At 42.3% G+C, this 27,088-nt stretch overlaps 1 protein-coding gene across 5 annotated transcripts in view; it reads left to right on the top strand.

Annotated features, from left to right (window-relative positions):
• Nucleotides 1–27,088, top strand: part of EPC2 (enhancer of polycomb homolog 2) — a 279,917-nt gene that overhangs the window by 140,615 nt on the left and 112,214 nt on the right. For 2 of the 5 annotated variants that reach the window (XM_055572650.1, XM_055572645.1), the window contains exon 1: nucleotides 12,215–12,615. The exons of 1 other annotated variant lie outside the window; for it this stretch is intronic. In XM_055572650.1, the coding sequence (XP_055428625.1) occupies nucleotides 12,463–12,615 (153 nt within the window). In that variant the 5' untranslated portion in view covers nucleotides 12,215–12,462. Of the gene's footprint in view, nucleotides 1–10,179; nucleotides 10,323–12,174; nucleotides 12,193–12,214; nucleotides 12,616–27,088 lie in introns of those variants that run through there. 2 more of the 5 variants (XM_055572646.1, XM_055572647.1) reach the window with 2 other exon arrangements.

Genomic DNA, 27,088 nt, shown 5'->3' with positions numbered 1-27,088 from the left:
GAAGGTGGTAGCATTATAATACAGATGAACATAAACTCAGACACAAATGAGTGCACATGATACTGGATGCTTGGGGCTGGTGCACTGGGACGACTCAGAGGGATGGTATGGGGAAGGAGGAGGGAGGAGGGTTTGGGATGAGGAACATATGTATACCTGTGGCAGATTCATTTTGATATATGGCAAAACCAATACAATATTGTAAAGTTAAAAAATAAAATTAAAAAAAAAGAAAAAAAAACAACAAATGAGTGCACAGATTATGATATGAGATTTTGCATGCATAAGGAGCCCATTTATGCCTGATTTTGAACAGGAAGTAACCTTTTTGCTATTTAGATAGATACCTGAACTTTTAAAATAAGCTTTAGAATTTCCTAAAATAAGAAGTGAAGGGAAGCAAAGGAGAGATGGAGGGAAGGAGGGAAAGAGGAAAGAAGGAAGGAAAGGCAGACTCTTCCTCTCAAATCTGGGTCTTAAGGTCACATGATACATAGTTATTGATGAGAACTTTCAGAAAATGAAAAATAAATCAAACTTTTCAGAGGGTTTGCTTAAGTATTGAGACATAAATATGTCTATCCTTAAGAAAGACAGTATCTTTTCACTTCAAAGTTCTCTTTGGCAGGACCCTGTGGCCATGATGATTTTAATAATAGTTCCACATGCCTGGGACCCCAGGCAGGGCCAAGAAATTAGATGAGATGGGGGGTGGGGGGTGAGAGGAAGGTTCTGTTGTTTAGTTTTAGTATATGTGCTGCCGAAGTGAGCGCTAGTTTAGTTTTAAAGAGTTTAAAGTAGACCATAAGCCAGAGTAGAAATGTAGGGTCTCACCTTATAAGCACTACAGTTTTAATTGTATCTAATTTAAATCACCTCAAGCCATGGGCTTCCTGGGTGACTCAGTGGTAAAGAACCTGCCTTCCAGGAGACTCAAATCCAATCCCTGGGTCGGGAAGATCCCCAGGAGAAGGAATGGCAACCCACTCCAGTATTCTTGCCTGGAGAATCCCATGGACAGAGAAGCCTGACTGGCTATAGTCCATGGTGTCTCCAAGAGTCAGATGCAACTGAGCATGCACGCAAGCCATGGAAATAAAAAGGCAGAGGGCAGAGAAAAGAAACAGTAGTCTGCTTAAAAAAAATTATTTCTTTATTTGGCTGCAGGGGGTATTAGTTTCAGCATGTGGGATCTTTGCAGCATCTGGGGTCTAACTCCCTGACCAGGGATTGAACCCAGGCCCTCTGTGTTGGGCATGTGGAGTCTTAGCCACTGAACCATCAGGGAAGCCCCTAGAAATAGTAGTTTTAGTGTTGAATGGGCCTCTATTGTTTGCCACTGTGTTAGCAAATTGGCACTGTGTTAGCCAGTTTGTATGGTATTATCTCATTTAATTCTCATGAGGAGCCTATGAGATGGGCACAGTAGATCCATTTCACAAAGAAACTCCCAGAGCTTAAGCAATATAACAAGAACTGTACAATACATGGAACCAAGCTTGCTCTGTCTCCCACGCCCGAGTGCTCCCTCATCTGACTTTAATTTTTTTATAAGTTTTCTTTTCGCTTTTTTAAAAAAATTTATTTAATTGGAGGCTAATTACTTTGGCCACCTGATGCAAAAAACTGACTCTTTAGAAAAGATCCTGATGCTGGGAAAGATTAAGGGCAGGAGGAGAAGGGGATGACAGAGGATGGTATGGTTGGATGGCATCATTGACTCAGTGGACATGAGTTTGAGTAAACTCTGAGAGTTGGTGATGTACAGGGAGGCCTGGCGTGCTGCAGTCCATGGGGTCACAGAAAGTCAAACATGACTGACCGACTGAACTGAACTGAAATGAATTACTTTACAATATTGTAGTGGTTTTTGCCATACATAGACATGAATCAGCCATGGGTGTACATGTGTCCCACATCCTGAACCCTCCTCCCACCTGCCTCCCCATCCCATCCCTCAGAGTCGTCCCAGTGCACCAGCCCTGACTGCCCTGTCTCATGCATCGAACCTGGACTGGCGATCTATTTCACATATGGTAATATACATGTTTCAATGCTATTCTCTCTAATCATCCCACCCTCGCCTTCTCCCACAGAGTCTAAAAGTCTGTACTTTATATCTGTGTCTCTCTTGCTGTCTTGCTTATAGGGTCATCATTACCATATTTCTAAATTCCATATATATGCGTTCAGACACAACTGAGCAACTGAATTGAACTGACTACTGTATTGGTGTTTTTCTTTCTGACTTACTTCAGTCTGTATAACAGGCTCCAGTGTCATCCACATCATTAGAACTGATTCAAATGCATTCTTTTTAATAGCTGAGTAATATTCCATTGTATATATGTACCACAGCTTTCTTATTCATTCATCTGCCGATAGGCATTTAGGTTGCTTCCATGTCCTGGCTATTATAAACAGTGCTGCGATGAACACTGGGGGTACACGTGTCTCTTTCAATTCTGGTTTCCTCAGTGTGTATGCCCAGCAGTGGGATTGCTGGGTCATATGGCAGTTCTATTTCCAGGTTTTTAAGCAATCTCCACACTGTTCCCCATAGTGGCTGTACTAGTTTGCATTCCCACCAACAGTATAAGAGGGTTCCCTTCTCTCTGCACCCTCTCCAGCATTTATTGTTTGTAGACTTTTTGATAGCAGCCATTCTGACTGGTATGAGATGGTACCTCATTGTGGTTTTGATTTTCATTTCTCTGATAATGGGTGATCTTGAGCATCTTTTCATGTGTTTGTCAGTATATCTTTTTTTGAGAAATGTCTATTTAGTTATCTGGCCCATTTTTTGATTGGGTCATTTATTTTTCTGGTATCGAGCTGTATGAGCTGCTTGTATATTTTTGAGATTAATTATTTGTCAGTTGCTTCATTTGCTATTATTTTCTCCCATTCTGAAGGCTGTCTTTTCAGCTTGCTTATAGTTTCCTTCATTGTGCAAAAGCTTTTAACTTTAATTAGGTCGCATTTGTTGTTTTTTAATCCATCTATCTAGAATTATTATTATGATTTAGCCAATACAGAGTGGCTGATGAAGTAGGAAGTAAGGATTTCTCTCTACCACCACCCCTTTCCCTGAAATCTCATTTCCTCACTAGAGGGAATATTTCCAGAGAATAGTCCAGGATTATCTATGCCTAAAATAGATTTCAAGTGTTGTTTTCTTTGGTTAACCACTCAGCATGTTTTAAACAGCTGGTAATATTGCATACATATGATGAAACATACCATACAGGCCATTTCAGCCCCAAGAAATAGAGAAGTAGTAAGAGAAAGGATCAAGAAGGTCATTAGAGTCTTTAAGCAGCAAGCTCTAGGACCAAGTTATGTTGCTGTTGTTGTTGTTCAGTCACTCAGTCATGTCCAACTCTTTGTGACTCGATGGACTGTAGCACGCCAGGCATCCCTGTCTTTCACCATCTCCTGGAGCTTGCTCAAACTCATGTCCATTGAGTCACTGATGCCATCCAACCATCTGTCCTCTGTTGTTCCCTTCTCCTCCTGCCTTCAATCTTTCCCAGCATCAGGGTCTTTTCTAATGAGTTGGCTCTCATTAGAAAGCTCCAATACTTTGGCCACCTGATGGCTTTAGCGTCAGTCCTTCCAATGAATATTCAGGGTTGATGTCCTTTAGGATTGATCTTCTTTCAGTCCAAGAGACTCTCAAGAGTCTTCTCCAACAACACAATTTGAAAGCATCAATTCTTCAGCACTCAGACTTCTGTATGGTCCAGCTCTCACATCCATGCATGACTACTGGAAAAAACCATAGTTTTGACTATACGGACATTTGTTGGCAAAGTAAACCAAGCTATCACTGCCCCCAAATTAGTGGAGGGCATACACCAGGTGGAGGAAATTGGCCTTCAAACTGCTGTCCAGGGGAGGGGCAGGAGGATTAAGAGGGAAGGGGATATATACTTATGACTGATTCAAGTTGTTCTATGGCAGAAACCAACACAACCCTGTAAAGCAATTTTCCTCCAATTTAAAAAATAATGATGTCCATTTCCACAGTCCCTTTAAGTTATCCTAAAATGTCCTGTTAAGTTATCCTAAAATGCCCGGGTCATCTGTAGGCAAGGCCTGTGTGCCAGCCCTAAGGGGAATTCCCACTGCTGTGAAGGACTGCAGAGTAGATGAGTGTGGAAGATGTGCAACTTGGTACAAAAGCATCTATACACAAAGCTAGAGAACAAAGCTGCCAAACAGTTGTTGCCACCGACTAGAGGACAACCTTTATGTGGATGCAGGATGCAGAAACACCCTTCTTCCACCCTACCTCCCCACACCATCTAACCTGAGAGGGCACGCATGTCTTGTTATGCAAAGGCAGAATTACCTCTAGGCCCATCCAGTGAATGCGTTTCCCAGGTGGCACAGTGGTAAAAGAATCTACCTGCCAATGCAGGAGACACAGAGACGCGGTTTGATTCCTGGGTCAGGAAGATCCCCTGAGGAGAGCTTGGCAACCCACTCCAGTATTCTTGCCTGGGAAATCCCATGGATAGAGGAGCCTGGTGGGCTACAGTCCATGGGGTGGCAAAGAGTCGGACACAACTTAGCAACTGAACAACAACCCTTAGCTCACTGCAAGAGCAGTGGGGACAGATGCTGATTTGTACACTCTTTTCTTTCCAAAAAAGAATGTTAACTCTATCCTCCACAACAGTCATTTAATGGTGCCCTTAATTGGGCACTCAGAAGAGCCACACTTCAGGCAATTGCAATAGAGCCACAGTTTTGAGCCCTCAGTCACAGAGTATATCAGGACACAGTTGAGAGAAAAACACTATTCAGGGAGAATTGCTTGGATGCCAAGGAGTTCCTTCATCCTCTGAGATCTGCATGGGGTGTGGCTCATGGCCTCAGACATGCAGATACACTCTAACCCTTGCAGGATTGCTTATGCTGAATTGCAAATGAAGCCATTGGCTTATATGGAAAGCTACTAAAAGAAACAGCCTGGTGGATACCCCTTTTGTATCAGTTGTAAAGATGCTGTTGAGGTGTCTTTCATACCACCTAGTTGCACTATTTGTGACCTCTTGGATATTTTAACTCAGGCCAGGAAGAATTATAAATCTTCTGAGTAATCATTTTATCTAATGGACATTATGACCTGGAAGTTGCCAAGGTTCTCTATTTTCACATGACTAGGAAACTTACAGCCCAAATGTTATCTTAGCATATTTTTAGCTACTCTCAAAACTCATTTGAAATCCTGTCTAAAACAAGGTAAGGGGGTGTAGGTGAGTCAGTAACTATCTAGGTAATTATTTTATTTCAATATTTTCTGTTTTCTTTCTGCAAAAGTCACCATTAATAACTGATGAAAGGCAAGCAGAGCTGCTTTCTAATCTGTTTCCCTTTCTGCCTCCTAAGAAGTCACTCTGGAGTTTAGGGGATTCTCAATATGTTGATACCAGGAACTTTTCTTAGGAAATAAGTCATTTTGTTCTTAGGAGCAAAAATATAAGGTCAATATCATGTGCATGCACGCTAAGTCACTTCAGTTGTGTCCAATTCTGTTCAACCCTATAGACTGAAGCCTGCCAGGCTCCTCTATCCATGGGATTCTCCAGGCAAGAATACTGGAGTGGGTTGCCTTGCCCTCTTCCAGGGGATCTTCCTGACTCAGGGATTGAACCCACATCTTTTATGTCTCCTGCACTGGCGGGTGGGCTCTTTACCACTAGAACCAGCTGGGAAGTGTGTGGCTGTTACTAAATCAATTCACTCATTTTCTTTAATGCAGGATTCTAACTGCATATTCCATTCACAAATCTGTGTTTATAAACATCAGTCTTTTTGGTGGTGGGAGAGAGAAAAAATAGGTAAAGGAAGCCACATTTAGAATAGCAATCCAAGGTTCCTAACAATGGACTCCTCTCGTTTAACACTTTGGACCCCAGAGAGCTCAATGCCTCACTTGCTGACATATGCCAGCACGTCAGTGAAACTGGACTGCCCTCACAAGGAGAGAGAAGCCACCTTCCAAATTCCTTTCAGAGATGCTCAAGGAGAAAAGGATGCGCCGGTGGAGGATGCGAGGGAAGACAACTGAAAAGAAGAGATGTTACAGGAGACCTAAACTGACAGGAGATGTGAACCTGCAGCTCCAGAGCCCCAGATTCTTCACTCCAACTCCCCACCTCCTAACACGAAAGGTCCAGCCAGTTCCATGGATCTAACAGAGGCTTTGACTGAATGGCAGCTGTGCTGAGTTTAAAGTGTGGAATTTCCCAAGGGCAAGGTAGCTGGGTTGCAAAGGATCCTATCTTACCTCCTGTGGCATTGCTCTAACAACTGTTTCTCTGTTTCAAACTTAGCACTTTATTAAAATAAGTAGGATCATAATCATCACCTCTGTGGAACCTTGTGGCTCTCAGGAACCCAGAGTGCTGAAGTTAAATCTATACCGCCTACTTGCTGTTTGGACACAAGTAATTGTCCTCATCAGATTCATTAGCTTTGTCACAGGAGATTTACTTATTTCTGGTGTCTGTCCAGAAGTTTGAGCAGCGTCAATCTATTCCATGTGTGGGGCATTGGGTGTGTTTTCTGGTCAGGGTGGGGCAACAAATGAGACAGGCTGTTAGCGTGATTCAAAACTGAGTGTCGTGGACCCTATGGAGCTATGTGTTTCCAAATCTGTTTCATTACATCTGTCTCATTTTTTCTTTGGTTACTAAAATAAAGAGCTATGGGCTGATTATTTTTGAGTCTATCTGGATCCTTTATGGAACTTGGGAAGTAAATCGTCAGCTTATACACAAGGTGGCACCCTGTGATTCCAACCAGGTCTGAGAGGAACGTTGCTGCTAAGAAACAGAACCGTAGCTGCAGATTTTTATTTAGTGTCTGGATTTCCCACTGTGGGAATATAAAGGTGGAAGGAGATGTTTGGGGGTATCACCTCTGAATGCAATCTCTGTCTCTATATCTCAAACATTCAGAGTTGCAGCAGTCAAGGGCTCTGGAACCAGGGGGCTGATTCCAGTTGACTGTGATGAATGCAGACCCCACATTCAGATACATATGGAACACAAGGAAGCTTTATGGGTATTGGGCTCATTCCTGGCAATATAAGGGGGAGGGGAGGGGATGCAGTTCACATACCAACCCAATTAACTTTCAATTGGGTTTGCTGAAATAAGGGGCCAATTAGAAAGAGCATGACATTTACAAAACTCTGGAGTAGTTGCATAGCAACTGTGTTTGCTAGTTTTAAGATTTCTTTCAAAAAGTAATTTGTTCATTACTTCGAAGCTGCCTGCCCTGATCATAGTATGGGGAAGTGGAAACTGGAATATAATCGTGATTCTTACAGTTACTTGACCTTTATTGAGTTGACTACATTTAGAAGTAGCTTTATTTTAATACAGCTTTAAAACTATAGCTAATTCTTGGGTGTTTATATATTACATTTGCTTGACCAAATGCATGTCTTTTGAAATTGGTCCAGTGCATATTTCAAATGGACTGATTTTAGAATGACTATGTTCAGTTCATTGTGCATGGAAATTAAAATAAACTATTAGGCTGCACAATCATTTGAAACAGGTTTTGAGAAAGACATTTTATAACAGGCTCTACCTCAAAAGTTGAAAAATATTTTCTGTTTAACAAGTGTATGGGTATTCAACAAATAGATTCGAAATAAACTTTATGAAAAATAATATTTGTATACAAATAAAAGCTACTTTCCAAATGTGAAACAGAGCCATTCTGGTTTGGGAACTGAATTTGAAGCCAAGAAAACACAGGCTGCATCTCACTTGAAAAGTCTATTGTGTTATTCGCCTCGAACTGTTTTATTCCCAGCTCTGTAATCATTACCTATGGTGGGGCAAGAAGAAAATAGAGATTAGGAGGGGAAATCTGCTACATGGTAAAAGAAAAAGAACAAAACAGTTACTACAGCAAAAACCCATTCCTGCAATAGAATTTCAGATTTCAAAAGAGTTTCTTCGAATTTCTTTAATTAGTTCTAAAATTCCTAGGCCCAAAGGGTAGAAGCTGAAGAGCCAGTTAGGCCATAAGAGCAGATACTGGTGTATGTGCATGCCAAGTCACTTCAGTCGTGTCTGACTTGTGTGACCCTAGGGACTGTAGCCCACCAAGCTTCTCAGTCCAAGGGATTCTTCAGGCAAGAATATTGGAGTGGGTTGCCATGCCTTCTTCCAGAGGATCTTCTCAACCCAGGAATCAAACCTGGTCTTTTAAGTCTCCTGTACTGGCAGGTGGGTTCTTTACCACTAGCGCCACCTGGGGCTAAATCAGGTGACATGCTAATAAGATATGTGAACTCCAAGCTAGAGTGGAATGGCCTCAGTGTCACTGAATTTCTTCAGCAAATTCAGTTCAGTTCAGTCGCTCAGTCGTGTCCGACTCTTCGTGACCCCATGAATCGCAGCATGCCAGGGCTCCCTGTCCATCACCAACTCCCGGAGTCTACCCAAACCCATGTCCATCGAGTCGGTGATGCCATCCAACCATCTCATCCTCTGTCATCCCCTTCTCCTCCTGCCTTCAATCTTTCCTAGCATCAGGGTCTTTTCCAATGAGTCAGCTCTTCACATCAGGTGGCCAAAGTATTAGAGTTTCAGCTTCAACATCAGTCCTTCCAATGAACACCCAGGACTGATCTCCTTCACGATGGACTGGTTGGATCTCCTTGCAGTCCAAGGGACTCTCAAGAGTCTTCTCCAATACCACAGTTCAAAAGCATCAATGCTTCAGCGCTCAGCTTTCTTCACAGTCCAACTCTCACATCCATACATGACCACTGGAAAAACCATAGCCTTGACTAGATGGACCTTTGTTGGCAAAGTAATGTCTCTGCTTTTCAATATGCTGTCTAGGTTGGTCATAACTTTCCTTCCAAGGAGTAAGCGTCTTTTAATTTCATGGCTGCAATCATCATCTGCAGTGATTTTGGAGCCCAGAAAAATAAAGTCAGCCACTGTTTCCACTGTTTCCCCATCTATTTCCCATGAAGTGATGGGACCAGATGCCATGATCTTCGTTTTCTGAATGTTGAGTTTTAAGCCAACTTTTTCACTCTCCTCTTTCACCTTCATCAAGAGGCTCTTTAGTTCTTCTTCACTTTCTGCCATAAGGGTGGTGTCATCTACATATCTGAGGTTATTGATATTTCTCCCTGCAATCTTGATTCCAGCTTGTGCTTCCTCCAGCCCAGCGTTTCTCATGATGCACTCTGAATATAAGTACCGGTCAACAAATATATATGGTAGGTGCCGGCTATGTATGAGGCACAGAACTGAGGATGTGTGAGTAACAAAGCAGATATTGTTCCTACCCTCCTTGAGATTGTGGCATCCTTAGGCTCCGGGATATGCACTCTCTTAGCCGCTGGTTTTGGAAGGTCTCAGTAATTTGGATCAACGACTTTAGAATGTTTGAACAGTCAGTATCAAAGAGCTGGGATAACAGGGTGGCACTGCTGAAAAAACAGGAGTTTTGAAGTCAGGCTAGACCTGGATTTGAACCCACTTCTGCAAGTTATTAGTGTTGAAATTTGCCAAACTGTTTGAGGCTCAGTTTCCTTATTAGTAAAACTGTAATGGTTCTTCAGAGAGCTATATTGAAAATTAAGTGAAAATCAATTAAAGTGCAATTATTTGAGGTAATAAAGTACCCCTAGAGTGGCTGGTCTAGTTGTTTTCCCTACTTTCTTCAATTTAAGTCTGAATTTGGCAACAAGGAGTTCATGATCTGAGGGATGGGGGGCAAGAGGAGAAGGGGATGCCAGAGGATGAGATGGCTGGATGGCATCACCAACTCGATGGGTGTGAGTTTGAGTGAACTCCGGGAGTTGGTGATGGATAGGGAGGCCTGGCATGCTGCAATTCAGGGGGTCACAAAGAGTCAGACACGACTGAGTGACTGAACTGAACTGAAGAGTGGCTGGTATATAATAGATACTCAGTATTTCCTTTTTTGAGGGTAGCAGTAAATATAGGGTATAGAAGAAAGTTAGATGTGCCAGATAAAAGACTGGGTGACTAATATCTTCAACCATTGCTTCCCCTCACCCCTCTCAGGCTTGACTCCAGTGCTGACCTCCTCCCAATAACATCTTGTTCTTCCTTGCAGAGAACTGACCTGTTCCAGAGGGTAACACTTGGATCAGGACATGCCCATAAGATTGAGGAAGGTATCACTTACAAGAAGTGAGTCACTGAACCTCCACTATTTTCAGCAACAAAGTGGATGGAAAACCTCAAGCCCCACTAAGCATGCCTGAATTCTTGCTGGATGAAGGGGTTAGACTATGCCAGGTAATCTGTATCCACCATTTTGCCTTCACAGGGGGCGGTGGAGAGAAAAGGGAGGCGTTCAGGCAGGAAAAAGAGAGGAGAGTAAGTAGATGATCTGAGAGAAAGTGGAGGAAGAGATGGAGCTTTGATGTCACATACAAATGACTAGGAGTAAGTTTTTTTTCTCTTTTGCTGTTGCTGCTAAGTCACTTCAGTCATGTCTGACTCTGTGCCACCCCACAGAGGGCAGCCCACCAGGATCCCCCATCCCTGGGATTCTCCAGGCAAGAACACTGGAGTGGGTTGCCATTTCCTTCTCCAATGCGTGAAAGTGAAAAGTGAAAGTGAAGTTGCTCAGTCGTGTCCCACCCTCAGCGACCCCAAGGACTGCAGCCTACCAGGCTCCTCCATCCATGGGATTTTCCAGGCAAGAGTACTGGAGTGGGGTGCCATTGCCTTCTCCATTTTTTCTCTTCTAGATGTCTGCAAACTATCTACTTTCTCTGAGTTAGGAAAGATATTTATCAATTATTACAAAACGGCAAAATGTTACACTCTTCCTAGGAATTTTGTAGGAAAACTGTAATGCTTAAAGTCTAACCAAGGAACTCAGTTAAATGAGACTGATGTCAACAATAGCTGGTGCTTATTTGAGTCAGCTGGATTTTCTCTCTTTAGAACTTTCTCTAACTGGTTCAGGCTTAAAAAGTCTCCTTTCTATGAACTCTGCTGGCAATCAGGGTGTGTGCGACTCATTTGGTAATTAATCATGTCTACTGCCGCGTGTCATCATCTATATAGTTTTCTTCAAGTGATCAATTTTTCTTTTTTTTTTTTTACTGTCATTCTTCATTTTGCTTTCTGGTTGCCCTGCTCTTCAATTATTTACATCTCTTATTGTTAGTCATCTTTCCAAACTTTCTGCCATCCCATCAATGTCAAAGTTGCACGAAGAACTTTGTATCTCAAACTTCTTTGCGCCTTCCACAGCACCAATATTTTACACAGACCTGTCACTTGGGAAATGTGTGCTGCCTTGGTTAAATTTTATAAGGTTAATTTTTAAGAACTCTAGTTTTGAAATTAGAAATATCTATCGTCCACTACATAATTCTATGAAGTTTGGGAGACAGGTTCAAGTGCACTTGTTGCATCTGGCAGTCTCAAACGTTAACCCTCACTGCAGGCGTTAGCATCCTCCCGGCGAAAGCGAGGATGCCTTACCTTGGAGAGCTCTTTCGGTCAGGTACCGAAGAGAGGATGCGGGGAACAGGACTGGGGCCATGTGAGTTTTCCGGGTGGGCGAGACCCGGCAGGTCTGTTCCCCTCGGAGTGGGGAGAAGAAATGAACCTTTCACACTTCTCAGGGCTGTACGAATCGGAGGATGCGAATGAGCCGGCGCTCGAGGCGCCTTAGAGATAAGCTCTTCATAAGTACAGGCGCGGTGGGGCAGTTTGTGGCTCCTGTTGACATCTTCCCTTCCCGCTTCAGCATAAGCGCGCTGCTCAGCGCGGCTGTTCTGCGCGGCGCCTTCCTCAGGGTACCCAGCGAGCGAGCGGGGTGTCGGGGCACCCAGCGAGCGGGGTGTCGGGGCCGCGGAGGCAGAGGCGCACGCTCAGGGGGCGCGGGTTAACTTGCGCACCTGGCACCTGCCACACGGCGAGAGCACGGGCTGCCGAGCAGAGGGCGGCCGTCGCCGCTACCCCCTTTCTCCGGAGCGGCCAGAGGCTGAGCACGCTCCCGCGGGCCGGCCGCGCAGCGGAGAGAGTGGGTGGGCAGGCGAGGGAGGGGAAGGGAGAGGAAGGAGGGAGGGAGGGAGAGGGCGAGGCGCGTCCCCGCGGCGGGGGCGCGCTCTCGCGCGGGCTGCCGGGATCGCTCGCCGCCGCTGTGGTAATGTCCGCCATGTTGGCCATGGCGCAGGGAGCGGATCGGGCGGGCGAGCGGCGGATCTAGTGTGTGGAAGCGGCCGCGGGCGGCGGGGGGCTGTTTTCGGGCGGGGTGGGCGCCCATGCTGTGGCCGGGGGCAGTGAGGAGGAGGAGGAGGAGCGGGCCGGCCGCGCTGCACTGAGGAAGGAGGTGGAGGAGGCGGCGGGAGTCCTCCCCCCCTCCCCGCCCGCCCCGCCGCCGCCGCCCGGGCTGTTCCTGTGAGGCGGGGAGACAATGAGTAAACTCTCCTTCCGAGCGCGGGCGCTGGACGCCGCCAAACCGCTGCCTATCTACCGCGGCAAGGACATGCCTGATCTCAACGACTGCGTCTCCATCAACCGGGCCGTGCCCCAGATGCCCACCGGGATGGAGAAGGAGGAGGAATCGGTAGGGACTCGAGTGTTTATTACCCCCCCTTCTCTCCTCCCCCCTCCCCTTTGTCAGTCGGGCCTCGCCATTCACAGAGCGCTTTACGCTCGCTGGAGGGCGCCGCTGCCGCTCCAGCGCATGGGACCCTACGCCGGCGGAGTAGCGTAAACCCTCTCGGCCGGCGCAGCGCCCGCCCGCGGCCGCCATGTTGTTGCGTCCCAGTGTTGTGATTAGCTCGCAGCGCCGCTTACGCTGCCGTAAGGGGGCCTTGCCGTAAGCGGCGGCCGGGAATGGCGCAGGGGATGTTCTGGCCGCACTTGGCGTACGGCCTCTGTTTACCACCCCCCCCCACCCCCGCACCTCGGGTGTGGGATTAATTAATAGGCAAGGGACCCTTTGGCTAGGGAAGATTGCCCCCCCTTCCCCCCACACACACTTTTAGCTTTAGTTTCGTATTAGGTTCTCTTTGAAATGAGTTACGGAAAGTAAAGCGCTTTGAAAACAAATATCATCTTCCTCCTAGCAAGGTAATCTCGTTCCTCGGCCCTCATTCGTGCAGAGGGATGGAGGTGATGGTGCAGCACTGCGGCGGGAGAGGGCGGGGGCCGCTACTAGTAGCAAGATGTAGCGTTAGAAAGCCGCTGGCCGGCTAACTCTGTGGCCCGGAGCTAGTCGTTTCTGCCTGCCTAGGGGGTTCAGCGCCCGCTCCATGCGCTGTGTTAGAAAGGGACCGGGGATGTGCTGTCCTCGGGTCGCGTCCCCGACAATTGTCATGGCTTGGCGGACGGGGCGGGGGCATCTTTTAGAAGTTGAGGACCTACTGCATCCAAGGTGACAGCTGCATTTTTTTTTTAAATTAATAATAGCAGTTTAGGGCAAAAATGCTTCCCCCCCCCCCGATGGTCTACATTTTGGATACGGTTGAATTTCACCTGGCTTGACAGTGTTGGTGACTCTTGGAGTGGTGTTACTTGCGTGCGAAGTTCATAGTAACTGCACCCTCAAGAATTTCTTCAATGAACCTGTGGTCCCGCCTTATTGTCAACTCCGAGTGTGTGTGGATTGGTTCTCTTGTTTCTGTGACTGTCAAAAGAAGGCCCAAGGTTTCTGTGATTGGTTTTCTCTTTTGACTATTAATATTGCAGGAAATGCTTTTATGCTTTTGATTGGCTGCTCGAGTTGTGACCTCATTATATTACCTTGCTGTTACTACTTTGTGCTGTGATTTAATCACATTCCTCGGTGTTTGATTATTTGAAAGCCTGGGCTTTCTGTACAAAATGAGTATGTCCTCAATATCAGATGAACATTCAACTTAAAAAAAAAATAAGATGAAAACCCAAGATGTATATTGAAGGTTTAGAGCTAAGTCTTATGTGAAAATTCTTTATGTTTTTAAGTAAAATTTGTTTCTAGCTTAGCTCAATTTTCCATAGGAAAGAAAATTAAGGCAGTTATATATGAGAATTAATTTAATTGAACTTTAAGTTACATTTCTATTAATGTCATCTCCTGAAAAGAATTGGTGGCTAATGAGTCTTAATGTATCCGTATTGTATGTTTTTACTTGGACCTTATTATTTTGGTTTGGGAAGAACTTGAGTTAAGGAACTTGTTCTAGAATGGTTAGCCCCTGGATGATATATTACTTTTTGCAGATAGTGATCAGCAACATACTTAATTATTGCTTTAGGCCCTTAGTCGCATAGGTCTTGGTATTATCTTGATTTAATAAGAAAACTTGCAGTTTAGTTCCTGCCTTAAAAATAAATGCTAAACCTCCTGAAGATCCTGTACTATTAAACTTTTCTATAAAGCTTGTGATTTTCAATCTAGAGCATGGGTGCTAATATTTATTATTTTCAGTAATCTGCTTCAACTGCCCGATTTTAGGGAAGAAGAAATCCAAATTCTGATAGAACTAGAGTTGAAACTCAGAACTTCTGACTCTGTCCTGTCCTTTTTGCTTCTTTAACATTACAAGTGAAAGTTCTAAAAATAAAAACTGAGCAAATCCTAACAGTTAAGATTTTAAGTCTAGGGTCTTTTGCTTCCCAAAATGTCCAGTTGGGATGTTTTTTCTTTTTCTTCTTTAGCAATCCATTGCCATAACCACTTGGCAACATTGTCTCATTCTTTTTCTTTTTTAAATTAAAATATAGGTCAGAAGACTTGTACTTTCATGAATAATAGCCAATTCAGTTCTTCTGGTCTTATTTATAGGACTTATGTTATTAAGCATAATTATTTGTTCATTAAATGTGTGTGTGTGTGTGTGTATGTATGTACGTTTGTATCGTGGTCAGTATGTGTGCTTATATCTGACTCTTTGTCACTCCATGGACTGTAGCCCCCCAGGCTTCTCTGTCCATAAATTCCCCAGGCAGAAATATGGGAGTGGGTTGACATTTCCTCCTCAAGGGGATCTTCTCAACCCAGTGATGGAACCTTCATCTCCTGAGTCTCCTGCATTAGCAGATGGATTCTTTGCTACTGTGCCACCTGGGAAGCCCATACAAGCAACAATAAAATAAAAATTTCGTGAATATTTCACTTGTGTTTCAACTTCTGTTATCAAAATATTCTAACTAGTTCGTTTAAGAAATATGTTCTTTTTAATCACATAACTTCTTTTTAAAAACCCAAGGAAAACCTCGACTTTCAGATTTATAATTGTTTCTTGGCATTTCTACATCATCTGTAGTATGACCTCTTCCTGCTTGGTTGGTAGTATCCTTTGACTTCACTTTATAAACTTCATGGATCTGCTATCCCCACACCCCAACACCCCCCAGCCATAAAGTTAAGGACTGTCTCTATTTAGCTGTTTGAATGTCATTAAACTTTGTTTGTGTAGTTATTAACTCAGTTTTGAGTTACATTTTGATAATACCTAGGTGAGGTAGTCTAGGTGTTCTTTGGTCCTGGAGCATTCGGTCATAGCTGGCCATATTCATTCTCTTAGCTCGGCTCCTTTGGACATAGAGGCATACTTGTTTTCTTCCCTTTTCTTATTTTCATTGTTTTTGCCTAAGGTCTCCCAGTTGGCATCCTTTTATAATTCAATTTCTGTAGTGTTTCTCATGGCACTTGCCTAGGTCAGATACTGTAAATTTAGGTTTACCTAGAATCTAAACAACTGGAAAGATTAGGTGATTCATATTCTGCTACCTCTCCAGGAGTGTTGTATAGTGATAGTTGATTTTAACAATAGCTGCCATTTTTTGAATACTTAAGCCACAGTTACTATGCTAAGAACTTTATATATGTTGGTTCATTTAATCCTCTTTAAAATCACCTTTTTGAGATATAATCTGTACAAAGTAAAACATACCCATTTAAGGCATAGGATTCAATTGAGTTTCAACAAGTGTGTGCACCCATGGAAGCATCATCACAATCAAGATATAGGAACATATCAATTATCTTAAAAATACCCTTTTGCTCCTGTGGAAGTCTGTCCCTCTAGTAGTTCTGAGCTTTCTTTCACTGCTGGTTAGTTTTGCCTTTTTGAGAATTTCATGTAAATGCAGTCATATGTTTTCTTGTGTTTGGCTTCTTCTGCTCAGTGTGATGCATTAAAGCTTCATTCCTGTTGTGTGTATTAGCTCACTTACTGAATATGGAGTAGTATTTCAGTGAATTGATATGGTGTAATATATTCATTCATCTATCTATTGCTGGATATTTGAGTTATTTCTGGTTTTTGGTTTTCATTTAATCCTTGTAACAACCCTGAAGGTCTCACTGCTGATAACTGGCAAGACTAGAATTCAAACTATTTAATGTTACAAAAGCCCATTCTCATAACCACGGTGCTTCATATTGACTTCTTATAGAACCCTGAATTATCTTCTGAACTGTTATTAAGTTCATTACAGTTTCTGTGAATAATTTTTGCTTTTTGTAATTACAGGGAACTTTAAAAGGTGATACTGATTTTATTGGAATATTATTAAGAAACACAGTTTTTCATCACTTAACTTTTGCTGTAGGCCTTTCACATTTCTCCCCCCCCCACCCCACCCACTTTTTTTTTCTTAGAAATCTGTTAACTTTTTTCTCCCTGTATTGGCACCATTATGTTTGTATGTTTGTGGTATCTTAAGCATGTAAGAAAGTTGTCACAAACTATTCTATTAGATTTTCTCCTAAGCGGTTGCAGCCTTTGTAAGGCCAAGGATCTTTGCATATTTTGTTCATTAATATACTCCAGTTGCCCGAAACTTTGCCTTAGTATGTAATATATACTTGATAAATGTATGCTTGTTGAGTGTTGGATGAGCTTCGGTTTGTATAGCAAGAGCTGAACACGAGCTCTGTGTGTGTATAATTCATTAGCAGAATTTGTTATTCTTCCAAATACTCCTTTTGGTTTCTTAGTTTGAAACTGTATATCATTCAAGGGATAGATCTGATAGAGTGCCTGAAGAACTATGGATGGAGGATCATGACATTGTACAGGAGACAGGGATCAAGACTGTCCCCGTGGAAAAGAAATGCAAAAAGGCAAAATGGTTGTCTGAGGAGGCCTTACAAATAGCTGTGAAAAGAAGAGAAGCGAAAGGCAAAGGAGAAAAGGAAAGATATACCCATTTGAATTCAGAGTTCCAAGGAATAACAAGGAGAGATAAGAAAGCCTTCCTCCAGAATCAGTGCAAAGAAACAGAGGAAAACAACAGAATGGAAAAGACTAGAGATCTCTTCAAGAAAATTAGAGATACCAAGGGAACATTTCATGCAAAGATGGGCTCAGTAAAGGACAGAGATGGTATGGACCTAACAGAAGCAGAAGATATTAAGAAGAGGTGGCAGGAATACACAGAAGAACTGTACAAAAAAGATCTTCATGACCCAGATAATCACGATGGCGTAATCACTCATCTAGAGCCAGACATCCTGGAATGCGAAGTCAAGTGGGCCTCAGGAAGCATCACTACGAACAAAGCTAGTGGAGGTGATGGAATTCCAGTTGAGCTATTTCAAATCTGGAAAGATAATGATATGAGAGTGCTGCACTCAATATGCCAGCAAATTTGGAAAACTCAGCAGTGGCCACAGGACTGGAAAAGGTCAGTTTTTATTCTAATCCCAAACAAAGGCAGTGCCCAAAAATGCTCAAACTACCGCACAATTGTACTCATCTCACATGCTAGCAAAGTAATGGTCAAAATTCTCCAAGCCAAGCTTTAACAGTACGTGAACCGTGAACTTCCAGATGTTCAAGCTGGTTTTAGAAAAGGCAGAGGAACCACAGATCAAATTGCCGACATCCAATGGATCATCAAAAAAAGCAAGAGAGTTCCAGAAAAACATCTATTTCTGCTTTATTGACTATGCCAAAGCCTTTGACTGTGTGGATTACAACAAGCTGGAAAATTGTTCAAGAGATGGGAATACCAGACCACCTGACCTGCCTCTTGAGAAATCTATATGTAGGTCAAGAAGCAACAGTTAGAACTGGACATGGAACAACAGACTGGTTCCATATTGGGAAAGGAGTATATCAAGACTGTATATTGTCACCCTGCTTATTTAATTTCTATGCAGAGTACATCATGAGAAATGCCGGGCTGGAAGAAGCACAAGCTGGAATCAAGTTTGCCGGGAGTAATATCAATAACGTCAGATATGCAGATGACACCACACTTATGGCAGAAAGCGAAGAAGAACTTGAAAGCCTCTTGATGAAAGTGAAAGTGGAGAGTGAAAAAGTTGGCTTAAAACTCAACATTTAGAAAACTAAGATCATGGCATCTGGTCCCATCACTTCATGGGAAATAGATGGGGAAACAGTGGAAACAGTGCTGACTTTATTTTTTTGGGCTCCAAAATCACTGAAGATGGTGATTGCAGCCATGAAATTAAAAGACGCTTGCTCCTTGGAAGGAAAGTTATGACCAACCTAGACAGCATATTCAAAAGCAGAGACATTACTTTGCCAACAAAGGTCCGTTTAGTCAAGGCTATGGTTTTTCCAATAGTCATGTATGGATGTGAGAGTTGGACTGTAAAGAAAGCTGAGCGCTGAAGCATGATGCTTTTGAACTGTGGTGCTGGAGAAGACTCTTGAAAGTCCCTTGGACTGCAAGGAGATCCAACCAGTTCATCCTAAAGGAAATTAGTCCTGAATACTCATTGGAAGGACTGATGCTGAAGCTCCAATACTTTGACCCCCCTGATGCGAAGAACTGATTCATTGGAAAAGACCCTGATTATGGAGGAGAAGAGGATGACAGGATGAGATGGTTGGATGGCATCACTGACTTGATGGACATGAGTTTGAATGAACTCTGGGAGTTGGTGATGGACAGGGAGGCCTGGCATGCTGCAGCCCATGGGGTCACAAAGAGTCAGACATGACTGAGGGACTGAACTGAACTGAAATCTTTTTATTTCCTCTTAAGTCAGAGGCCTCTTTAAGTACAGAATTTTTTGCACATAGTGTAGCTGCAGTATTGGCGTTGATATTGTGTTAATTATGCCTCTCATCGGTGTATGTAGCTTTGTGTAAAATACCTGCTCACATCAGAGTGAGCCAAAATCTACATGAAGCACGTGATCCACTTATATTTTTTTTAACAAGACCGTGACTGGTTTGAATTGCCATTTCTACCCTCATGTTAGTTGCCTAATTTTTGTCATCTTAATATTTTAAGTGATATTTTGAATGATAGGATCAGAGTATATTCATTTTTCTACCATTTTTGGTACTAATGTATTTCATGTTTCATAATAGGGGAGTTCACGAATATAAAATACAATTTTGTAGATGATATTGTAAAAATATTACATGTTTATTCTTTCAGCAAAAGCAAATATTGGCCAGATATAGTGTAAGTGCCAGGTTTTATGTAAATAAGATATTGGATAACTAAACAGGTCTGAATATTCGAAGTGTATGGACTGCTGTGTGCTAAAGTGTTAGGATTTAAAGAAACATACAATACAGATCTTGCCTTAGGGAATTTGAATGAGTCATAAAGTCACCCTGACAGACATTTAAAAGAGTTTAAAAAAAAGTGAAATGTCAGTATAGTTAATAGGAATTAAGAGTAAACCAATGCTGGAATATAGAGAAAATGCTTCTTGGAGAGAAATTTAGCAATTTGGGCTGTCAGGTTTGGTTGTATAGTGTAAGTTGAAGCAAATACTTGAGTACAGGAATATCTAAAGCGAGTTCTGTGGTTAAGTAGACTACAGGAAGGTTCTTCCATGTATATATTTTTTTAATCTATGCTTGTTTATACTTTTTCCCTTGCTGATAGAAGCTTCAGGAGGGTAGCGGTATGTTTTTTTCTGAGCGCATTATTCTCTTAGCTCTTTCTCCTTCATTTGGACATATGGATGGCTTTCACTTCTTTTCTTTCCCTTCCTTTGTTCCCTCCTTTATCTAGAAAGTGTTTAGAACATGGACAGTGCTATGTATATATTTGGTGAATGAATGAAAAATAGTTGGGATGGAGATTAGATTTTTGAAACCGTAGAATTATAGCAGATTTTAGATAGTTCTAAATGCTAAGTCCAAGAGTTTGTAGGAAGATGTAGAATAAAGTATTATGTGAGTATGAAGTCTTTCTCTGGTTTTGGTTCTGTTCTTAAGTGGCCATATCATTTGAGAAAACATGCCCACCTTCTCTGAGCCTCACATCAATCATCACAGCTACCATTTATTGAGTGTACGTTAGCAAGTGTGTTGAGTATGTGCCAGACATTTTATTAAACAGTTGGTTATTTAGAGCTCATTATAATGGTAGGATGTGTCGATGCCATTATCTCTTTTCCACAAGAGACTGAAGCTTCATAAATTAAGCAGCTTCCCCCACCTATACCAGAACACGGGAGAGCCAGTATTAGAACTTGTGCCCTTTGGGTGATTGACTCCAGGGTTTTTATCTTTACCATTGCTCCATCTGTAAAATGAGGGGGTTGAAAACTAGATCATATCTAAGGTTCATTACATCTGTTCTTCTCTATCGTTTATTAGCCCATGGGCATGGAGGAGTCATTTTGTCTCAGGGAATGATGTTATGAAAGAAACTTGGTGGAGAATGCGTTTTGTAAACACACTCCTTTTTTTGAAAAGAGGCCTAAAAATATTTGACAGGTAGGACCATTAGGTTGATTTCAAGTAATGGAAGCCAAATTTTATTTCTTTAAGGTTCCTGGGGTTGTTTCATAGACAACAAGGAAGGGTTGAACAGTCAACGCTTGGCCCACCAGGAACCAGGGCAGCTGTGTGCCCTTCAGCAGCAAGTGGCATTGAAAGTGAAAGAAAGTGAAAGTGGATGTCGCTTAGTTGTGTCCAACTCTTTGCAACCCCCATGGACTATATAGTCTGTGGAATTCTCCGGGCAAGAATACTAGAGTGGGTAGCCTTTCCCTTCTCCAGGGGATCTTCCCAACCTAGGGATCAAACCCAGGTCTCCCACATTGCAGGCAGATTCTTTACCAATTGAGCCACAAGGGAAGCCCAGGAATACTGGAGTAGGTAGCCTATCCCTTCTCCAGCGGGTCTTCCCAACCTAGGAATTGAACCGGGGTCTCCTGCATTGCAGGCGTATTCTTTATCAACTGAGCTGTCAGGGAATCCTGGGTGACATTAATATAACTCAATTCTAGTAATTATCAAATTTTTGAGAAGTAGTGTGGGCTTCCCTGGTGGTTCAGTCAGTAAAGAATATGTGTCTGTTACAGGAGATTGCCTATAGTGCAGATCTGGGTTTGATCCCTGGGTCAGGAACATCCTCTGGAGATGGAAATGTCAACCCACTCCAGTATTCTTGCCTGGGAAGTCCCGTGGAAAGGGGAGCCTTGTGGACTATAGCCATGGGTTCGCAAGATTTGGACATGATTTAGCAACTACACAACCGCCACCAAAGAGTAGTGGTTAAGTGCATGTATTCTGGAGCCGGACTATGGGTTTGAGTCCTCAGGCAGATTAATTTCATCTGTAAAATTTCATGGAATTGTTGGGAAGATGAATTGTAGTGTGCTTGGGATAGTTTGAGACATGCAGCAAATGTTCAATAAATATTATTATTATCATCATCTGTATTATATTTCTTTTAGCTTTTGAACTCCAGGTTCCTTGCACAGCTGTAATTCAGAGGATAGACTTTGGGGGAAATACCAGGAATAAGGGATGAAGACAGTGAACAGTTCTCTGATTAGGGGTTCTGAGGATAGGCATTAGGATAATCTCCTAAATCTCTCTCTGTTGAGATGTGGTTATCTTATGTCAGAGTTTTTAACAAGTATCAAGATCAATGTCACTTTTGAAGGCAAGAATTTTATAAAGTTACACTAAAGAAATTGTTGAAATAAATGCTCAGTTCATCTGTCAGAAGATGACTTGAATGGGCTCGAGTATTGTGTTTAACACATTGTAGTAAAGTTTCACAGTGTTACGCAAAAGGAACAAACAAAAACAAAATGCTCCAGATTCCTGAGATAGAGGATTAATATTGATTTAGCTTGGATCAGTTCAGTTCAGTTGCTCAATCATGTCCGACTCTTTGCAACCCCATGGACTGCAGACGCCAGGCTTCCCTGCCCATCACCAACTCCCGGAGTTTACTCAAACCCATGTCCGTTGAGTCAGTGATGCCATCCAACCATTTCATCCTCTGTCGCCCCCTTCTCCACCTTCAGTCTTTCCCAGAATCAGGGTCTTTTCAAATGAGTCGGGTGTCCTCTAAATCAAGGAACAGGGGAAGTTAGTGTACAAGTGCAGTCAGGGGCTCGCCCCCTGAGGATGAAGCTTAGGTAGGAAGCTGCCCTGAGAGATGTGCTACTGATGGATATATAGCGTCATGATGAGAAGTTATGAAGTTATATTGTTTTAATCCATAGTTTGACGCAAGGTGAATGTGTATACTTGGTTGTGTTTTTGCAAACTTCAAAGGTGTTTTAATGAGATGGAAATGTTTTGCATTACACTTTTTTAAATGAAAGTTGAATGAAGGACTATAAAAGAAGTCTCCAAAATCCTTTTAAAGAAAGCAAATCCTTTACAATTACTAATTTTCAGTGTAGTAAGGGATGAAATTTTGTATGACTTTGAATAAATTATTTAACCTTCCTAAGCCCTTAGTTTCCTCATTTGTGAAATAGAATTGAACTGAGTGATCTTTAAAGTTCCTTTAGCTATAAAAATTTCTTGCATCTGTGAATTCACACATCCACCTACTGGGCATATCATACAGAAGGTAAGTCATATGAAAAGAACTAACAGATGAGAGATTGAATATTAGGAAGATATTAACGGGTAAGATTTAATTCTTTAACATTATTGCTGTGCTGTCGATTTGGTTTAGATTTCTTTCTTTCTTTCTTTTTTTAAGGATGATCAGTTACATAGCCACTGTCTTGTACTGTTTTTTTTCCCTAGAGATCAAGAGAGCAATCTACTCTGTTTGCGGTATGATGTGTTTCCTTGCTTTCATGAGATTTTCTTTCACTCTTTACTACTCTTACTCATTGCTGTAAATGTTCTGAATATGGGTATACTTTTTGCTTCATGCTGCTGCTGCTAAGTCGCTTCAGTCGTGTCCAACTCTGTGCGACCCCATAGACGGCAGCCCACCAGGCTCCACCGTCCCTGGGATTCTCCAGGCAAGAACACTGGACTGGGTTGCCATTTCCTTCCCCAATGCATGAAAGTGAAAAGTGAAAGTGAAGTTGCTCAGTCGTGTCTGACTCTTCGCGACCCCATGGACTGTAGCCCACCAGTCTCCTCCGTCCACATAACACAAGTTTATTTTAACTTCTCAGTACCATGTTTTTCACTTGGTCGGTATGTACGGGTATGGATGTAGGTATAAACAGAGTGAGTACATGTGAGGGAATGGACATTTATTTTCTCAAGTAGACCAGATCCTCTAAGGATGTTATCGTTTCTTTTATTCAGCACAGGCTGAGTGCCTTCTCAGGCACTTAAGTGATAGAAAGTTTGTAATACAGACATTGACTGTGATCTTGACCTCTGGGATTGAGTTTGATGGTATTACTGAATAAACAGCTGGCATCTTATTTCATTTTAAGTAGAGCTGAAGTAGAGAAATGGTAATGGAAGCATAGGAGACAGCCTGAGGAGCAGAGGATGGTAGGTAGAAATGAGCCATGGAGCAGGCCAGTGCAGAGGGTACAGACTGGATAACAGAAGGTCCAGTATACTTATTTGATTATCTTAAAACTGACTCTTGATTATTGTCTACAGGCAAAAATGGAACAGAAGTTCAGACTACTTTATTATTCAGTACTGTTATTTGTGTGATTAATATTGGAGAAAGAGGTCAGTCACTTCCAAATTCTCCCTAGTACCATTTCCTTATATTTGTTTTGTTGTTGTTCAGTCGCTTAGTCATGTCTGACTCTTTGCAACCTCATGGACTGCAACACACCAGGCTTCCCTGTCCTTCACTATCTCCAGGAGTTTGCTCAGACTCAAGTCCGTTGAGTCGGTGATGCCATCCAACCATCTCATCCTCTGTTGTCCCTTCTTCTCCTGCCCTTGGTCATTCCTTAGCATCAGGGTCTTTTCCAGTGAGTTGGCTCTTCCAATCAGGTGGCCAAAGTATTGAAGCTTCAGCATGAATAAGCTTCCAATGAATATTCAGGGTTGATTTCCTTTAGGATTACTTTATGTTTCTGTTTTCTGGTCAGTTTTACTGTGCAGTCTGAGGAACGCAGAGTCCAAGAGTCAGCCAAGCTCACTCTCTTAACTCACATCCATATCTTTGCTTCTGGCTTTCTTACCTCCTTTTTTTGTTGTTGTTGGCAGAAGGATATAAGGTTGTAAGCTGGGGAGTCAGCAAGCAGGCAGCTAATTTGATAAAGTTATTGGAACTTTGAAATAGTGACATAGATTTCAGTTTTGGCTTCTGTCACTTCCCTCTAGGCAAGATAAATTATCTCTTTAAGCCACTTTTCTTCATATGTTTAATGAGAAGTATCTCAAAAGGTAATTTAAAAGATGAACTTTTTGAAAAAACTTAAAGTCAGTGTCTCATACAGGTGACTGTATTTTTAATTATTAATAACAATTTCCAATTATACAACATAATAAGTGTGAAGGAATATAGAAGTGTAAAATATTCAGAGTATCTCCATGCATTACTGTGTGGCATAGTTTCACTTTTCTTCTCCTGCCATTTAAATAAATTTTTATAGCTTTTAAACATTAGCAAGTTGATACATATATTTTGCTCCTTCTATCTTTGTTTCCTGGCAGAGCATTAGTAATCCAATTAAAAAATGAAAGACTAAAGATTAGCAGCCAAGAAAACTAAATCTTCAATTAATTCTCAGTAATAATTGAATCATAAATAGTTGATAGTGAAATACTGTATTTGTTTTTAGAAGTGACTTTTATTTTAGACATATTAGTCATAGAGGAAAAGAGAGTTTAGCGATGAAAATTGTTCAGTGGGTGGTGTACACTGGAGAAGTGAATGAAGAAAGACCTTCCAGTAGACCAGTGAACCCTGGTGTGAACACCTGTTTGGAAACTTTGGAAAGCAGGGTAATGAAGAGGGTCAGCAAAAACAAGACCGGGAGCTGACTGTGGCTCAGATCATGAACTCCTTATTGCCAAATTCAGACTTAAATGGAAGAAAGTAGGGAAAACCACTAGACCATGCAGGTATGACCTAAATCAAATCCCTTATTATTATACAGTGGAAGTGAGAAATAGATTTAAGGGACTAGATCTGATAGATAGAGTGCCTGATGAACTATGGAATGAGGTTCGTGACATTGTACAGGAGACAGGGATCAAGACCATCCCCGTGGAAAAGAAATGCAAAAAAGCAAAATGGCTGTCTGGGGAGGCCTTACAAATAGCTGTGAAAAGAAGAGAAGCGAAAAGCAAAGGAGAAAAGGAAAGATATAAACATCTGAATGCAGAGTTCCAAAGAATAGCAAGAAGAGATAAGAAAGCCTTCTTCAGCGATCAGTGCAAAGAAATAGAGGAAAACAACAGAATGGGAAAGACTAGAGATCTCTTCAAGAAAATTAGAGATACCAAGGGAACATTTCATGCAAAGATCGGCTCAGTAAAGGACAGAGATGGTATGGACCTAACAGAAGCAGAAGATATTAAGAGGTGGCAAGAATACACAGAAGAACTGTACAAAGAAGATCTTCATGATCCAGATAATCACAATGGTGTGATCACTCACCTAGAGCCAGACATCCTGGAATGCGAAGTCAAGTGGGCCTTAGAAAGCATCACTATGAACAAAGCTAGTGGAGGTGATGGAATCCCAGTTGAGCTATTTCAAATCCTGAAAGATGATGCTGTGAAAGTGCTGCACTCAGTATGTCAACAAATTTGGAAAACTCAGCAGTGGCCACAGGACTGGAAAAGGTCAGTTTTCATTCCAATCCCAAAGAAACGCAGTGCCAAAGAATGCTCAAACTACCGCACAGCTGCACTCATCTCACATGCTAGTAAAATAATGCTCAAAATTTTCCAAGTCAGGCTTCAGCAGTTCGTGAACTGTGAACTTCCAGATGTTCAAGCTGGTTTTAGAAAAGGCAGAGGAACCAGAGACCAAATTACCAACATCCACTGGATCATCAAAAAAGCAAGAGAGTTCCAGAAAAACATCTATTTCTGCTTTATTGACTGTGTCAAAGCCTTTGACTGTGTGGATCACAATAAACTGGAAAATTGTTCAAGAGATGGGAATACCAGACCACCTGACCTGCTTCTTGAGAAACCTGTATGCAGGTCAGGAAGCAACAGTTAGAACTGGACATGGAACAACGGACTGGTTCCAAATAGGAAAAGGAGTACGTCAAGGCTGTATATTGTCACTCTGCTTATTTAACTTGTATGCAGAGTACATCATGAGAAACGCTGGGCTGGAAGAAGCACAAGCTGGAATCAAGATTGCCGGGAGAAATATCAATAACCTCAGATATGCAGATGACACCCCCCTTATGGCAGAAAGTGAAGAGGAACTAAAAAGCCTCTTGATGAAAGTGAAAGAGGAGAGTGAAAAAGTTAACTTAAAGCCCAACGTTCAGAAAACAAAGATCATGGCATTTGGTCCCATCACTTCATGAGAAATAGATGGGAAAACAGTGGAAACTGTATCAGACTTTATTTTTTTGGGCTCCAAAATCACTGCAGATGATGATTACAGCCATGAAATTAAAAGACGCTTACTCCTTGGAAGGAAAGCTATGACCAGCCTAGATAGCATATTCAAAAGCAGAGACATTACTTTGCCAACAAAGGTCCTTCTAGTCAAGGCTATGGTTTTTCCTGTGGTCATGTATGGATGTGAGAGTTGGACTGTTAAGAAAGCTCAGCACCGAAGAATTGATGCTTTTGAACTGTGCTGTTGGAGAAGACTCGAGAGTCCCTTGGACTGCAAGGAGATCCAACCAGCCCATTCTAAAGCAGATCAGTCCTGGGTATTCTTTGGAAGGACTGATGCTAAAGCTGAAACTCCAATACTTTGGCCACCTGATGTGA

Source organism: Bubalus kerabau, chromosome 3 (genome assembly GCF_029407905.1).
Source record: "Bubalus kerabau isolate K-KA32 ecotype Philippines breed swamp buffalo chromosome 3, PCC_UOA_SB_1v2, whole genome shotgun sequence".
NCBI classification, from domain to species: Eukaryota; Metazoa; Chordata; class Mammalia; order Artiodactyla; family Bovidae; genus Bubalus; species Bubalus kerabau.
Note: the sequence above shows the minus strand (reverse complement) of the source record. Positions and strands in the feature narration are given on the sequence as shown.